The sequence below is a fragment of the Oreochromis niloticus genome, unplaced genomic scaffold (genome assembly GCF_001858045.2).
Source record: "Oreochromis niloticus isolate F11D_XX unplaced genomic scaffold, O_niloticus_UMD_NMBU tig00000354_pilon, whole genome shotgun sequence".
Taxonomy (NCBI): Eukaryota; Metazoa; Chordata; class Actinopteri; order Cichliformes; family Cichlidae; genus Oreochromis; species Oreochromis niloticus.
This window is the reverse complement of record NW_020327134.1, coordinates 1-16430: the sequence shown is the minus strand read 5'-3', so window position 1 is coordinate 16430 and position 16430 is coordinate 1. Positions and strand designations below refer to the sequence as shown.

Here is a 16430-nt window from a genome sequence, read left to right as displayed (position 1 = left end):
TCAAGATACCTCATTCTCCTGTGACAGTATTTTCCATCCTCCGCTGCTGACACCAGTGCTGTCATTCACCCACTGTTAAAAAAAACCCCTAAGTTTGACGCTTTTCTTCTTAGCATACAGACCAATTTCAAAATTACCATTCATTGCTAAGATTTTAGAAAAGGTTGTTGCTAAGCAGCTTATAGCTGTTCTAGATGAATACAGCATTCTGGATAAATTCCAGTCTGGCTTTCGTAGAGCTCGCTCTACTGAAACTGCACTTGTTAGAGTATGATGCAGGAGAATGCTCTGCCTTGCTGATGTTGGACCTGACCTCTGCCTTTGATACTGTTGACCATCACAGTTTACTAGATAGGCTGAGACATTGGGTGGGTATATCAGGGTCTGCTTTGGACTGGTTGGCATCTTATCTGTGTGAATCTCGTTTGGATTTTTGTAATTCTTTGTTCACATGTTTATGTAAAGCCTCTGGGGAATCTGCAAGTTGTTCAGAATGCTGCCGCAAAGCTTCTGACCAAGTCTTCTAAATACTCTCATGATGCAACTCTGATGATCCAGTTGCACTGGCTCCCCATAAAATTCAGAATCCACTTCAAGATTTTGACTTTGACATTCGGGGCTCTGCATGGACAAGCACCAACCTATATTAGAGATCTTTTACATCCGTACATCCCCAGCAGGTCCCTGAGGTCATGTGATCAGGGCTTTCTGGTCGTCCAACATACGAGGCTGAAAACGAAAGGGGAAAGAGCGTTTGTAACTGTGGCCCCCAGACTCTGGAACTCCCTTCCTTTGAGCCTGAGATCTGCGGACTCAGTGGTTTCATTTAAAAAAAACACAGCTAAAAACTCATCTTTTTAAACTTGCTTTTGGTTGACTCCTGTTTTTATGTTTTAGCTTTTCTGTGAAGCACTTTGTGATTTTTATCTTGAAACATGCTATGCAAATACAATTTTACTTTACTTTACAATGATATGCAAATTGTCATAACCACTGATCAATGACCATGAGTACCCTTCACAATGACTTGGGGAATGGCTGCAGTCACAACTTTGTAAGATGGTGAAAGATGTTCCCTTAGGCTCCCTCCTGGCCTGCTTGCTCAAACCAGCGTTCCTCCCTGTCCAGGATGTGTACATCATTGAAAGAGTGTCCACTGGCCTGTGGGTGAAAACAGTCCAGGCTGAGTTAGCTCTTCTATGTTGTGCCATGCGCTTAGCCAGAGGTTGTTTGTTTTCCCCAATGTATAAATCACAGCAATCCTCTTAACAAACACTTAACAGCGTACACTACATTACTCTGTTTGTGTCGGGGAACCCGATCCTTGGACCACTTGTTGGCGCATCTTGTTTTAGGGTTTAAAAGCCACGGAGACGAGGTTATTTAGAAAAAATGCGTCTCAGCTGTTTCAATATTCCTGACACATAAGGCATCACTAAGAGTTTTCTCTTAGGCATCAGTTGTCCTTCTTCTCGCCTGGATCGGCTGGAGCTTTCTTTAGGTGCCTTCCCAGCTTTGGCAAATATCCAGCTGGGATAACTACATTTACTCAGGGCCTTCTTGATGTGATGTTCTTCTGCGTCCCTGGCTGCTCTGTCTGTGGGGATGGTGTTTGCTCTGTGTTGTAGCGTCCTGATGACACCCAGTTTGTGCTCCAGTAGATGATGAGAGTCAAACCTTAAATACTGATCTGTATGTGTAGGTTTACGGTACACATCTACTTTACATGTCCCCCATTACTGATGGAAATCTCACAGTCTAAAAAGGCTAACCTGACATTTTTCATATCCACCCTGGTGAATTTGATCTGTTAGTCCACTGAGTTAATGTGATCAGTGAAATGTGGTTCATCCTGAGCTTCAGTTTTCACCCAGGTGTCATCCACATACCTGAACCAATTACTTGGTGGTGTTCCAGGGTAGGATAGCAAAGCTCTCTTTTCCACTTCTTACATGTACACGTTTGCCACAATGGTTGAAACTGGGGAAGCCATGGCAACATTATGTTTCTGCCTGTAGTACTGACACTTGTATGTGAAATATGTGGAATTAAGACACAGTTCCAAAAGCAAACACACTTGGTGGGTGCTGAGAGTGGTCCTGTTGCTGAGGTTGGGGTCATCCTGTAATCTCTTACAAACTACCTCCACTGCTTCAATGACTGGAACACAAGTGAAGAGAGATGTAACATCGTACGAGACCATTGCTTCATCTGCCTCCATAATGACATCTCTCACCTTCCCAACAAAATCCAAGGTGTTCTGGATGTGGTGTTCAGAGCTGTCTACCAACGGGATGAAGATCAAAGCCAGAAACTTAGAGATGTTATAGGTGACCGAGTTGATCATACAGACAATTGGTCTTAAAGGTGCACCCTGTTTATTTAAACCATATAGATTCCCCCGAGTATAGCCTGTGGTATGATGACTGGTCAATAGCATTGTTGTGTTCTAAATGCTTATCACCCTCTTCCTGTGACCATTTCTTGGGTCTTGTTTCAGGTGGATCATAGGTATTTTTGTCACTGAGCAAAATTTTCTCATGATAGTCTTTTTGTTTAGCAAAACCGTGCACCTACACGTGTCTGCCGGAAGGATTGTAATGTTGTTGTCATGTCTAAGTGATGTGAGTGCCTTCCTCTCCTCCATGCCGATGTTGGATGCTGGCGATTTACATTACTGAGACAGGCCGAAACTTTCGTCCACAGTTGCTCTGCTTCCACGTCTGCAATGTTGTTGTTTTGAATAGCTGTTTCTGTTGCTGTGATCAGTTCCACTAGCAGGATTTGTCTCTGAGTCATAGAAAAGATCAACCATTTTGTAAGGATGTTTTTCTCTGCTTGCGTGAGTTGTCTGTGAAACAACTTGTCCCCATCCTCAGTGTGCCATCCTTCTCTCGTCTGGCCACTGAGGACACTTGCTTTATTTTGCTGTGGTTTCCATCTTCCTGTGTTGCCTGGTCTTAGACTTTTCATGCTGTGCTGGATGAGCTTTCTCAGTGAATTTAAACAACTTTTTAAGAGTATTCTCATCTAGAAGCATCGTAAGTCTCTGTCGGATTCGCTCCTCTTTAGATTTTAGCACGTCGATGGCAAAAATTTGTTTGTCTCACTCGTTCATTGAGCAGCTGGTTCTGTGTCTTCTAAAGGATTTCTGTTGCTGTGAATGGTACTCATGACCACTGATCAATGGTTGTTGATCAGTGGATGTTGATCAATGGTCATGACAATTTGCATGTTAATGATAAAGAAACTGACCCACAGTCCAGTTTTTATTCAGCCACTGTGCAAATGTACTGTTTATAAGGTTGGGGACACCTGCAGTCAACTGAGACTGAAGAAGTCACTTGGATAGGCGACGAAACGTTTCTCCCACTGAAAACGCAACATCCAGATCACCTTTTGGAATTTACTTACCTGGATGATTGCACATGTATCAAGACAAAACTAATCATAATTAAGAGTTAGCTTAACATGATAATTTAGCTTAACAGGATGTCTTTCAACTGTGGCGCAACATGAAAACTGCACATAAAGACCACAACTTATGAGGAAGTTTGAATGCATTAGCTTGCACTAACACCTAACAGTCTATTTTTTAACCACTGAATCATGTTATCTCAGGACAAATCTCACTTTGTTTGTTACTACAGGAGGGTGGGGGCAGTTTTTACAGAATGGAATAGATGAGCAGGTCTAAATAGCTGCTCACCACATCTGTGCAAACACATTTATATTTTCCAGTTTGTGGAAGTTTGGCGAATCTTCACACTCCATAGTTAGTTGTGAAACTTTAGTTTTACTTGTTTTCAGGTCTAATTATTATAATTATTTCTATTTCTATCTATGACCTGCATACATGTACACGTTTCACTTGTTTCAAATGTCTCTTTATATTCCTCTTTCTGTCTCTAATCTCTAAAACACTCTGAATTACTCTGTGTCTGAAAATTGCTGTACAAATAAATCTGAATCGTCCTCTGTATGTTGGTATCTACAGTTATGCTATAGCTGCTCTACAGAGTTTTCTCACTGTCTGCATGTTTGTTCTGCTTTTCCTTGGTTTCACAACTCGCCTGTGAACAGAGAGGAGAGAAAAGCACATTGTGAGGTTTTCCTTCACAATAATTAAACAACTGCTGTTTGTGTGAAACTGAAGACTGAACAAAGTCAAAGCTCAATATAGATTCATTTTAACATTAGAAACAAACTATTTATAAGAGTGTAAATGTCCATCCATCCATTGTCTTCTACCTATAAAATTCAGGGTCAAAGGTGAACACTATCTATTACCCTGAGAAAGGTCACCAGTCTGTTGCAGGGCTAACACAGAGAGACGGGCAGCCTTTCATACTCACACCTTTGGGCAAATTTAGAATTCACCAGTTAACCTAAACCCATCAACCACTTGTCTTTGGACTGTGGGAAGAAGCAGGAGTACCTGCAGAGAACCTATGCAAAAAATACAAAAAGGCCCTGACCAGTTGGTGGATTTGAACCCAGGACTTTTTTGAGACTTTATTCATCTGGTGATAACCACATGCTGTCTCAGAAACACACACATTTACTTGTCAGTACACAGTCACACTGTTACAGCCTCCTGCTGTCAGCTCTGCTCCTCATCACACACACTCCTGGTCCCAGTGACTCAGACCCCTCTGGCACTGACCCTGAACCCTCTGCTCCACCCCTCCCCTGCAGCTGAGCCTCAAACCACACCCAACCACCACAGTCTGTGTTATGAATATTTTTAGAGGCACTTTCTGTACTCTGTGGATAAACCAATAGGAATTGTTATGATCAGATCTGTTATTGTGGCAAAATTTAGACAAAAAAGTGTCTAAATATTTGTGTAGAGACTAAAGGTGCGAGCAAAATTTTGGAAAGAGGTCAACAGAGGTATGGAAAAAAACAACATGTACAAGAATTAGAATCGGTTGTGTGGCTCTGTTTTATTTGCTAGCCAACAAGTACTAATACAAGCTTGTAGCAGAAATTGAACAACTCATTCTTCAAAGATAAGGAGATAAACACAACACAGTACCAGGAACAAAAGTCTAAACAGAGGCACATTTTAACCAACAACATGTCTCTTTGCTCTGGGGGAGCCCCGTACACAGCTGGGACTCTCTAGGATCTTGAAAACACATTTGACTTTTTTTTTCCACAATATGAATTTTTATCAAAACACCAGTCAGTTTGAAGTTGACAAGAAAAGTCAAAAGCAATTGGTGTGCCTTCAAGCAATGAGTCCAGCTGTAAGATTTGAAACTGTGTGAATGTGTGTGTGAATGGGTGGATGACTGGATATGTAAAGCGCTTTGGGGTCCTTAGGGACTATTAAAGCGCTATATAAATACAGGCCATTTACCATTTACCATTTACCAAGCCAGTGTGAGAAAGGTAACATTACTGACTACAATTGCTGGGCTTCAAGCTATTGTAGTGTCACGATCTGACAACAGGATCTTTGACTGCAAATGCTTTGGTTTAAAGCACATGACTAAACAGTGTCCAGCCCATGGTAAGACATGTTGCATCTGCCACAGCAGGAACTATTTTGCAAGGCAATGTTTCTTAAAAGGTGAAGAGGAAAAGAAAAGGCCATCAGTAAACATGGTAGAAGATACTGATCTAAGTGAGACATTTGTTGTTCTGATCAACTGTGAAAATGAATATTCATGGATCCAAAAGCTCTGAACTACAAAATCAAACAGGAGCATTACCAAATACCTAAACATGAAGAAATAACCAATGAAATGGCACCAGATACTTCACAAAACTCAATGTTTCACAAGGTTAAAGCTGAATGAAAGCAGCACCAAACACTGCAACTTCAAGAAAATGCGGTGCAGTCGCGTTACTATTTTTCAACAAACAAATTGTAGATGAGGCTGAAATGACCAGAGTCAGTGACATCATGACACCATGTCATGATCCTGGGCCTTTTGACGATCCAGCGTTTTAAGTTTGAGTTTATTTTATGTTTATGGTTTATGTTTAAGTTCATTAGGTTATCTAGTTCATTTGCTTATTAGTTTCCCTTTGTGTTTTCAACCCCTGTTAAGTCTCCCTTGCCCTTCGTGTGTTTCATGTCTGTGTGTCTTATGTTGTCAAGTTCATGTTCTCATGTCTGCGTCTCGTTATGTTTCCTGTTTTATTTTGAAGCGGTCCTGTGTATAGGTTTAATGTGTTTAATTTTACTCTTTCCCTGTGAGTTCATTATGTTTATGTGGGTTGCGCTGTTTTGATCTTTATAGTTATTATTATCCTAGGTTTGTTTATGGTTATTGTGGTTATAGTTCTAAGGTTTTGTTATATGGCTTCCTGTGTTCCATGTTGTGCTTACGTGGTGTCTTTCTGTCCCATGTTTCAGGTCCCTATGTTCTGTCTCCCCAGTCTGTTAAGTTTACATGTCTAGAGTTCAGTAAGTGTGTTTCCTGTTTTACTTTGAAGGTCTGTGACTCATGTCAGTGTTTCTAGTTGTGCTTCCCTTGTCTCGTCCAGCCTAATTACTCCCAGCTGTGCTCTCCTTCTGTGTCTCAATTCCCTTGTTATCCCTCAGTGTATTTATGCCCTGTGTTTCTCTTTGTCAGTGTCATGATCTCCCTCATAGCTGTGTGATTATCCCTGTGTGTTTATGTATGATTTATTATTAGTTTTGTTCTTTGTTTCCCTTCCACCCCTGCAATAAAGCAGTGTTTTTGAGTTTGTCTCGGTGAGTTTTGCGTTTGGGTCCTTTTCTTGCCTGCACACGGCCGTTTTGTGACACACCAAGCTGAAACATTCAGAACTGATTAAAAACTATCTAGAAATAATAAATAATTATAAAAACATTTTCTACCATAATTATTTATTTCAACGAATATAAATAAGTAATCTTGTCATTGCTCAGTTTGATGTCTCTTTGTCTTTGAACTCATTGTTAACTGAAGGTTTTAACAGTGATTGTGGTTTCTGATGTGCTCTGTGTTACAGTGGTACAGGGTCAGGATGGCTGGGGAGTGACTTACACTTCTACTCAGATCTGTGCTGTAAAAGGATCAACAGTGGAAATAAAATGCAGCTACACATACCCATCCTGGATATATGATCAAACTTATAAAACTTATCAAACTACTAAAGTTCAAATGAAATTGTGGTTTACTAAAGGAACCAATCATAATCCTGTGGATCTGAAATCAGACTCAGACTACACAGGACGAGTGGAGTATCGTTCTAATCAGAAGGACTGCACTCTGAGAATCACAGAGCTGAGAGAGAGCGACTCAGCTGTGTACAAGTTCAGATTCATAACAAACCAACAAGGAGGGAGCTATACCGGTTCACCTGGAGTCACTTTGACTGTCACAGGTAACATTTTATTTGAATTCATTATTTGCTTCCAGATACAGTTTGCACATATTTTAAGAACATAAACTGAATTTGTGTTGTTTCCTCATGTATGCAGATCTCCAGGTGCAGGTGATCACATCACGGCACCGACAGGATGGTACCCAGGTACAGCTGAAATGTCACAGCAGCTGTCTGCATGATCGTCCTTCCTATGTGTGGATGAAGAATGGGCAGGTCACTCTGAGAGAAACATCTTCTACTCTTCGGTATTCATTTTTTCCTAAAGACGACATTTCCTGTGCTCTAAAAGGACACGAGGAGTTTCCCTCTCCATCAGTGTGTGAGTTTATTCAACAGACTTTACTAACATGTGGAGCCTGAACATATTATCCTGCATGTTAACTCCATGTAAACTCTGGGCTTCTTGTTGATTCAAAGTGCTGCTGTTTTAAAAAGAGCAAGTTTTATTGATGGTTGGCTCTGAGATATCCAGGAATGTTCACAGGATTCAAACCATCAATAATCCAGATTTCTCCACACACATCTTACCTCGAGTGTGGCCATAAGTTTGTGTCTCCTCACAATCACATTTTCTCAAACATGTTTAAAAGAAAATGAGTTTGCTGCATGAATTTCTTCCGATGGAAATATTTTTGACCAACATGGCTTCAGCTTTATGTCTCACATTATTACTGTACAGTATCAACATCATCAGTGGAAGCAAACATTTACTGAATTCCTCAAAAGAAGGAAGAAAATACAAGTTTACATTCTTCATTTTCACTGTGATGATACACACATAAAAACTATGAATTAATATGATTTTGAATCTGTTCTATAATATCACCCCAATCGGTCCCAGCAGATGGCCCCGCCCCTCCCTGAGCCTGGTTCTGCTGGAGGTTTCTTCCTCTTAAAAGGGAGTTTTTCCTTCCCACTGTCGCCAAAGTGCTTTCTCATAGAGGGTCATATGATTGTTGGATTTTTTCTCTGAATGTATTATTGTAGGGTCTACCTTACAATATAAAGCACCTTGAGGCGACTGTTGTTGGAATTTGGTGCTGTATAAATAAAATTGAATTGAATTTATATAGGATTAAATTGAATATAACCTTTACTCTTTATATCGATTTCACTCATCTTACCAACATCATCAGTCAGGAATAATAATTTGTGCTTTTTAAACATGAAATATAAAGAACATAATGTGTCAAATACATTCATCATTTAGCTTAACCTATGCAGTATATTAATCACTTGTATTATTTATTTTCCATAAAGATAACAATAAAGACTCAGCTCTCATCATCATTGGTAAATCAGAGACATTATTCCAGTTTTTCCAACACATTCGAGACATATTCTTGTTTGATGAATTTCCAAAATTTGGAAAGGGAAAGTCAAACATATAAGAGGAATATTCTTCCAGCTCCAGTTCACATATTTTTTATCATCACCTACAATTTGAAAAATGAAAAGTGTGAAGAAAACTTAACAGTGTCTGATTTGGTGAGAAGTGGAGCCTCAGCAGGAAATGAGGCTTCACTTCTCGCTGTGTGTTTGAAGTCTTGTACATTTAAAATATGTTTTGTTCTAAAAATCAAACCACAGTTTGTAAATACGTTCATGTTTCCTCCTCCAGATGCTCCAAAGTCTCCCTCTGTGTCAGTGAGTCCGTCTGGTGAAATCACAGAGGGCAGTTCAGTGACTCTGACCTGTAGCAGTGAAGCTAACCCAGCAGCTACGTATGTCTGGTACAAGAGGAACAGCCAACCACTCAGCAAAAACTCACAGCTCATCCTCAGCTCCATCCAGTCCTCTGACTCTGGAGAGTATTACTGTTCAGCTGTGAACAAGCTGGGGTCAACACTTAAATCCATCACTATTGATGTGAAATGTAAGTCAAAAAATTTTGACAAAAATGTCTGTCAATATTTCTACATGTTTGTCTATAATATCATCTTTCTTCTGGTCTGTCTGCTTCATGTTTACAGTCAGCTGCTGTTACATTTATCACAGGTCAGATAGAGCAGAGCGCGGCTGTGACTGGTGATTCAGCAGCTGCTAAAAATGAAGGGAAAGTCTAGGATCTATCAAGTTTAAAAACATATATGATCATCTGTTCTCCATCTGTAGATGATCTGTGCTGAATGCCAGAAAACTGTGCATCTGTCAAAGATGAAACATGGTGTCCCATGGAGGCTGGAACAGTTTCATACCACAGTGCTCTCTCTGTGTTTTACTCACAACACATACTTGAAGATCTGAACTTTACTACATAAATATGATATGATATACCTTTATTAGTCCCACAAGGGGAAATTTCATAAGGCTGCCGACCTATTGCACGCAATGGCGGCGCCATCTTACCCTCCGACCATACATACATTACACAAAAACATCACATGGGGAAGACAGGTCAGAGAGGTATAACAATGGAAAATGCACCACATGAGGAAAGATAAGGACAAAAAATAACTCCCCCCAGACTGAGCTCCAACAGGGAGATCAGTTTGAGAACAGAGAAAAACACCTCTGCACATAGCACATGAAAAAAACTCTTAATACACCAAAGAAACACATGACAAGCAACAGGGATGGGTAAAGGGTGAGAGACAGCCGATTTAGACAGTACATCCGGGCCTGCAGCCTATGCGCTGGTCTCCTTGATCCACCGTCAGCATCGGAAGGAAATAAGCGTCGAAGGCGTTTGGAGGGGGAGGGGGAATGAGTGTATGTCTGCATGTGTATATATGTCTGTGTGCGTGTGTGCGTGTGTGTGTGTGTGTCCAGAGTTCAGCTGAGACAGTGTCCTTCGCCCTGCCAGGCTAAGTAAACAGTCTTCCAGCCAACCCAGGTGGCCTTGCATAGAAAGGGAAGAACAGTCAAAACACAGTCGTTGTCAGGGTGTTGTTGTTCAGCTCCAGCCTTGAGACCGCAGCTGGCGCCGAAGGGGTATCCGCATGAGTGATGGTGCTTTTTACTTTAGTGCAAACAGCTCATATGAATTTCCAAGCAGTTCTACAGTCCAACACTGGTCTCTCAATCTCCCGTTGGAGAGCCGCGAGCTTCGCCATACTTGCGCTCTGTGATGATGTCATTCTTGTGCCCAAAGAGCCGATTCTGAGAACTCACGACAGTGTGCCTCCCCGAGATGTAATCCAGTTTGCACTCAGAGATCTTATTCTGAGTATTCACAGCAGCCGTAAGCCTTTCTAAGATCTTATCCGTGCTGCACTCAATGAGCCCATTTTGAGAAACTCACGCCTCGTCCCATCGTTTCAATCCCAGCAGGCAGCCTTGTGGGGGTTTGAACAGCCGGTTCTGCTTCCTTAGTTCTCCGGTAAGTCAGGGCCAAGCCAGCTCCGATCAGCCAGAACCCTGTTACCATGGTTCCGAATAGGTAGATATCTTCAGCACTCAGGCTCACCCAGGCCCAGACTTCTCGTTGAGAAAAGGGTGTCAATTGCATTCAGAGACCAGTTGATCAAATCCATAATTCTCTTTTAGGTTTTAGAGAACAGACTGTGAGAGAGTGTTCCAGGGAAAAGTAATACAAAAAACACGAGACTAGACAAGGACAGAAGAGGATAAGCAGGGAAGCTAAGGGAGAGGAGGAGGAGGAGAGGAGAAAAGTGCGACCATCTTCGTCAAGAGCAAGAGCACTGATAAAACTGATTTCAGTGTTTTTAACTACAGTAGCTGGTCTAGAAGATCTCCAGTATAAAGCTGTCTTTATTATGTTTAGTTTGTGCATTTGTGTTCTTCTCATTTGTTGTTTACATAAGCCAACCAAACCCTGATGTATGCCTAGAAATGCAAACTAAAAGAGAAATATGTCACAAAGCCACACATGCTGTTAAGCATATTGGTTTTTCCAATAAGAAGTAAATTATTGAAGCTTCTGTAAAACACATTTGTCTGTGGTTTCTAGACGACCTGCAAATCTTTCCTTGACTGACAAAGTGATGGTGGAAAGTTTGAACTGGCCTTCATGTTCCCAGAAATGAAATGTAATTTGATCCAATCATTCAGTCACAATGTGTCTGAGGATGACAACATTCCTGTTAACACCATCCAGAACCCTTCACTCCTGTTTTTGTACACTTACACAGTTAGTTGATTTGGTCAGAAATTCAAACTACAGTTACTTCCCTGTGTTTTCTCCTCCAGATGCTCCAAAGCTTCCCTCTGTGTCAGTGAGTCCCTCTGCTGAGATAGTGGAGGGCAGTTCAGTCACTCTGACCTGTAGCAGTGATGCTAACCCAGCAGCTAGTTACACCTGGTACAAGGAGGATGAAGACTCACTTAAAACATCAGGACACAACTTCACCATCAGCAACATCAGGCCTGAGCACAGTGGGAGTTATTACTGTGTGGTCCACAACAACAGAGGGACTCATAACTCCACCTTACAGCTGACTGTTGTAGCAGGTAATCATTGACATTCAGCTCATGTGGATTTAATGATGATGGCAGTGAGGAGGATGTCTCATCCAACAGCTGGAAGCTGCTCGGTCACCTCAAAGATCACACTCTCCACATTTTACATCCTAGACTTTTGTCCTCTTCATTGTTGGTGATATTAATCTGCTGTGTTGCTTTTCTATATATAAAACATCTGTTGCTCTGAGGAGGAGTTTTGGCTGCATTGTTGGGTTCTTCTGGCAGTGTTTGACTTTAACTTCCACTTGACTGATGGCCTTTCTTCACAAAGTATCCTCCTCACTGCATAGTTAATAGTAGAAGTTAAACATGTAGACAAAGTTACAATTGAAAGCTGCTGAAACTGCAGCAGTACTGTTCTGTACTGGGAATGAGTTTTGTAGCAGTTGTTGACATATGATATATGACTCTACAGACTTAGTGTTACTTTCTGTACTCAGGAAGTGATGCTGGTTTAACTTCACATTTAATTGTAATGTTTCTGTTTTTCTCACATGAACTTCTGACACCAGCAGTGGTGTAGCAGGAGTCTGGAGGAGGATATGTCTTCCTAAAACTTTGTTCATTAAGTGCTCAAATTTTCAATGCTGGGATGGCACCAGTTAACTCATTGTGCTGAAGGACTAATCTAAGTTGTCTAACTCTGACTATATGCCAGTACATCAGTGATCAGAGCACCGCTTTAACTGTTCTAACCTGCAGTAACTCTACTTCATGTTACAATCAGGTAACTGAGGTCATAAAATAAGGAAAGCATTACATGAGTTTCAGTGAACTCAAGTCTTACAGTAGCTTATTTTACTGGCTATTCATGCATGAACAAGTTTTTATGCAGTTTTACAAAGAGTACAATTATCTAAAATTCAGGCACAGTAACATTTATTCTACAATGTTGTGGCTTAACTTGATCTCGTGCCTGAATCGACTCTGTGCTCAGTTGTTGTAATGCTAACTCAACTGTCAGTGTTTTATTTGGATCTTTGTTTCCACAGGAGCAGGAACATTAGAAGCTGCTGGAGTAACTGCTGCTGTTCTCCTGCCTGTCATATTCTTCTCTGTCTTCCTGTGGATTCAGTGAGCAGATCTGTTACATTATTGTTTACAAGATAAAGTTTGATTTTAACAGTTTATGAATGTCATTATTTTGTTCATCATTAATTGTCCCAACCAGAAAAAAGAGGATGTCCAAGGAACCTGTTAAATCTGAAGACAGAGCCAACAACAGAGAACAGGTGAAAACAGTCACATCAGTGTTGTACAAATAACCAACATTGTGGTTTTAAACTTCCTGTTGGACTCACAAATCCTTCTTTGCTGTTGTTCTTTAACTCAAATACATTTGATCACATTTGTAGCGGAGATCTTTTTTCCTATACAGTGTTTACCTGATCAGAGACAGCCAGAGGAGCAGGATGATCTTCAGTATACCAGCATCCACTTCTCCAATAACCAGGCAGATCCTCTCTACTCCAACATCAGAGCAGCTCAGCCTCACAGACACATGCTGGAACAGGAAGTTACTGAGTACACTGCTGTTAGATTTAACAGAGGCAGTGCAGCCAAGAGGTGAGAGAGACTGTCCTCTCATGTCTAAGAAACAAACTCACTGCTTTTACTGCTCTTTTTCACCATTAATGGAAATGATTTCAGTTGATGCTATATCCTCCAAATCATGAAATGTTCTTCTCTGTTTTCAGAGATAGAAGTCAGGAAACAGGAGAGTCTCCATGTGCACTGTACTCCACAGTCAACAAAACCAGATGAAGGGACGGGTTGATGATGATGATGTGATATTTATGTAGATTTTAAAAAAGATTCGGCTCAATTGTAGTTAAGTGGTTTTTAAAATAGGTGAAAATTTCTTATATTGTTATGTTTAGTCGAAAAATGTTACTGTGTTTTCCTCTTTTTTTGTATAGTTGTTGTTTTTAAATATCACACTGTTAATAATAGACCAAGATCTGAGTGTATACAAAATGCAGGTTTTAAATGAAGAATAGTTTTTTAAGGGACAAGCAGCTATCCAGACGTCTTGATGCATTCTCAATCATCCAGGAAAGTAAATCTCCAAAAGTTGAATCTGTTCATCTGGACGTAGCGTGTGGGCTGGTTTTAGTCATTATGCAAATGTACTGTTTATAAGATTGCGGAAACCTGCAGTCAGCTGAGACTGAAGAAGTCACTTGGATGAGTGACGAAACGTTTCTCCCACAAAACGCTACGTCCAGATGAACAGATTCAACTTTTGAGACAGCTATCCAGACCTACCTGGATGTAGGAATCCAATAAAGTCTTTTCACAACAGACATGTCAAAGTGGATCAGCTTCCTCACTTTGTTCAGTGATTTCACTCATCTAAATCAGACCATGGATCACACTTTGCTAACTGTACAAGTCTCAGATTTAATTATTCTGAAACTAAGTTTAAGCTTCCCAGAACTTTTTGTTGCAAGTTACATTACTGATATAATAAAGATAAAATGTTTGTATTGTTCATCCACAAGTGCAGTCTCTGGCTCAAACACAGAAGCTTGGTATGTTTGGTTGTCAGTCCAGACATTACTGCTTGAATGCCTGTCATGAATTTAGCTAATCCAAGTGCAATTGCTTGAAGAAAGTCTTTAACATTGTCCCAACTTCCCTTAAGTACAGTTGCTGCAGATGTGGGCTGGATATGCTCATCTCTCCTGGTGTCCTGCAAGGAAACAACCACATTCTTTAGAATAAAAGTTATATTTAGTCTACTTATTTCATTTATCTGCGGCCAGGTTGTGGGAGAAGCAGCCTAAGCAGAGAACTCAGACCTCCCTCTCCACAGCCACCTCCTCCAGCTTATCCAGGGGAACTCCATCAGGTCCTGGGTCTGATCCAGGGCCTCCTCCTGGTTGGACACGGCCAGTACACCTCACCTAGGAGACGCCCAGGAGGAATCCTTGTCACATGCCAGAACTACTTTCACTGGATCCTTTCGATGTGGAAGAGAGAAAAATACAGAGAAACAAACAACAGTCATATGACCTCCGATGAGCACGTGCTTTGGCAACAGTGGGAAGGAAAAACTCCCTTTTAAAAGGAGAACCCTCCAGTAGAACCAGGCTGAGGAGCACCAGCCATCTGCCAGATCCACTGATAGTGGTCTTCTTTCTATTCCACAGACCTGTTTGAAAACAAAGGGGGATTGCGCTTTTCAAACTCTAGCTCCAATATTGTGGAACAGTTTAGCTCCCTCACTACCCACCATCACCTCTGTGGCTTCTTTTAACCTCCTAAGACCCGAACTCTTTCCTGGCATGCTTTTTAAATTTTTCTTTGCTCTTTGGGCTGATTAGGACCTGATGAATGTAAAAACAATTACATTATAATTACAGAATTAATTAATTACAGAATTAGCAGATTTTTTTTTTTTTACTGATTTTTGTTTCTGAGAAAATGAGATCCACATATGAGGACATTTGTTTTAATGTTGATAGAACAGTGGCAGTATAATGTCCTCGTAAGTGGATATCAGGCCCTTGTAGAGCAAAATTTTGTGTTTTAGTCTAGACAACCAAAAATGTGATGTCCACATATGTGGATGCCAGGTCCTAGGAGGTTAAAAACAGCTTAAAACACATCTGTTTAGACAGGCATTTGGGTAATGTTCATGTGTATATGTTGTTTTATTTCATATGCGTTTATATTCTCATGCGAAGCACTTTGTAATACTCAAAAAGTGCTATATAAATAATTTTACTTACTTACTGATAAGTAATGATTCAATGCAGAGAGGTGTGTAACACATAGTGAGTGAGAAAGGTGACTGAAGAAGAAATACTCAGTGCATCATGGGAATCCCCCAGCAACATATACCTATTGCAGCATAACTAAGGGAGGATTCAGGGTCACCTGGTCCAGCCCTAACTATATGCTTTAGCAAAAAGGAAAGTTTTAAGCCTAATCTTAAAAGTAGAGATAGTGTCTGTCTCCTGAATCCAAACTGGAAGCTGGTTCCACAGAGGAGGGGCCTGAAAAGATTCAATATTCAAGGTCTTTATTGTCAATACAACAATATACACAGTATACAACATATCGAAATGCCGCTTCACCCCAAGCCCCCCATAGTGGATTTATATGAATATAAAAAACATATCTCCAAGAGATATAAAACTAGAAATTACAAAATAAATAATAACTCACTGAATCTAAATAAGATTAAAAAGATAAAAAGGTTCTACTAACTACATCTATGTACAATAAACAAAGACAGGACAAGAGATAATACAAAGTGATGATGTGCAATTACAGCAAAGTGAGATGTTGTGCAGCTGGTATTGAATACCAGGTTCAAGTTATGGTCAGGATATTGTAGACAACACAAACCAAGACATGTGCAAGATGTAAAATGTGCAATATAGCAGAATGTAGATGTGTTCAGTAACCATGTGACTGAGGTGTGTAAATAAGCAGATTGTTCCAAGGTCCAGTTTGTAGTGCATTTGTGGAAGTTTGCGTTGTTATTGAGTCTTTTGGTGAGTATTGTAAGAGTGTTTGTAAAAGTGTTTATGTTCATCAGTCCTGTGGTGGTAGTGAGTTGAGGCTCTGACTGATTGGGGTGAAAGCTGGGGGGGAAACTGAAGGCTCTCCCTCCCATTCTACTTTTAAATACTCTAGGA

At 40.6% G+C, this 16430-nt stretch overlaps 1 protein-coding gene across 2 annotated transcripts in view; it reads left to right on the top strand.

Moving 5' to 3' along the window:
- Nucleotides 1–13953, top strand: part of LOC109200613 (vascular cell adhesion protein 1) — a 48304-nt gene extending 34351 nt beyond the window's left edge. Inside the window, exons 1-8 of one of the 2 annotated variants that reach the window (XM_025904212.1) lie at nt 6966–7350; nt 7448–7672; nt 8975–9229; nt 11506–11766; nt 12771–12852; nt 12950–13010; nt 13157–13344; nt 13476–13952. In XM_025904212.1, the coding sequence (XP_025759997.1) occupies nt 7128–7350; nt 7448–7672; nt 8975–9229; nt 11506–11766; nt 12771–12852; nt 12950–13010; nt 13157–13344; nt 13476–13542 (1362 nt within the window). In that variant the 5' untranslated portion in view covers nt 6966–7127 and the 3' untranslated portion in view covers nt 13543–13952. Of the gene's footprint in view, nt 1–6965; nt 7351–7447; nt 7673–8974; nt 9230–11505; nt 11767–12770; nt 12853–12949; nt 13011–13156; nt 13345–13475 lie in introns of those variants that run through there. The other variant, XM_019356192.2, reaches the window with a different exon arrangement.
- The last annotated feature ends 2477 nt before the right edge of the window (nt 13954–16430 follow it).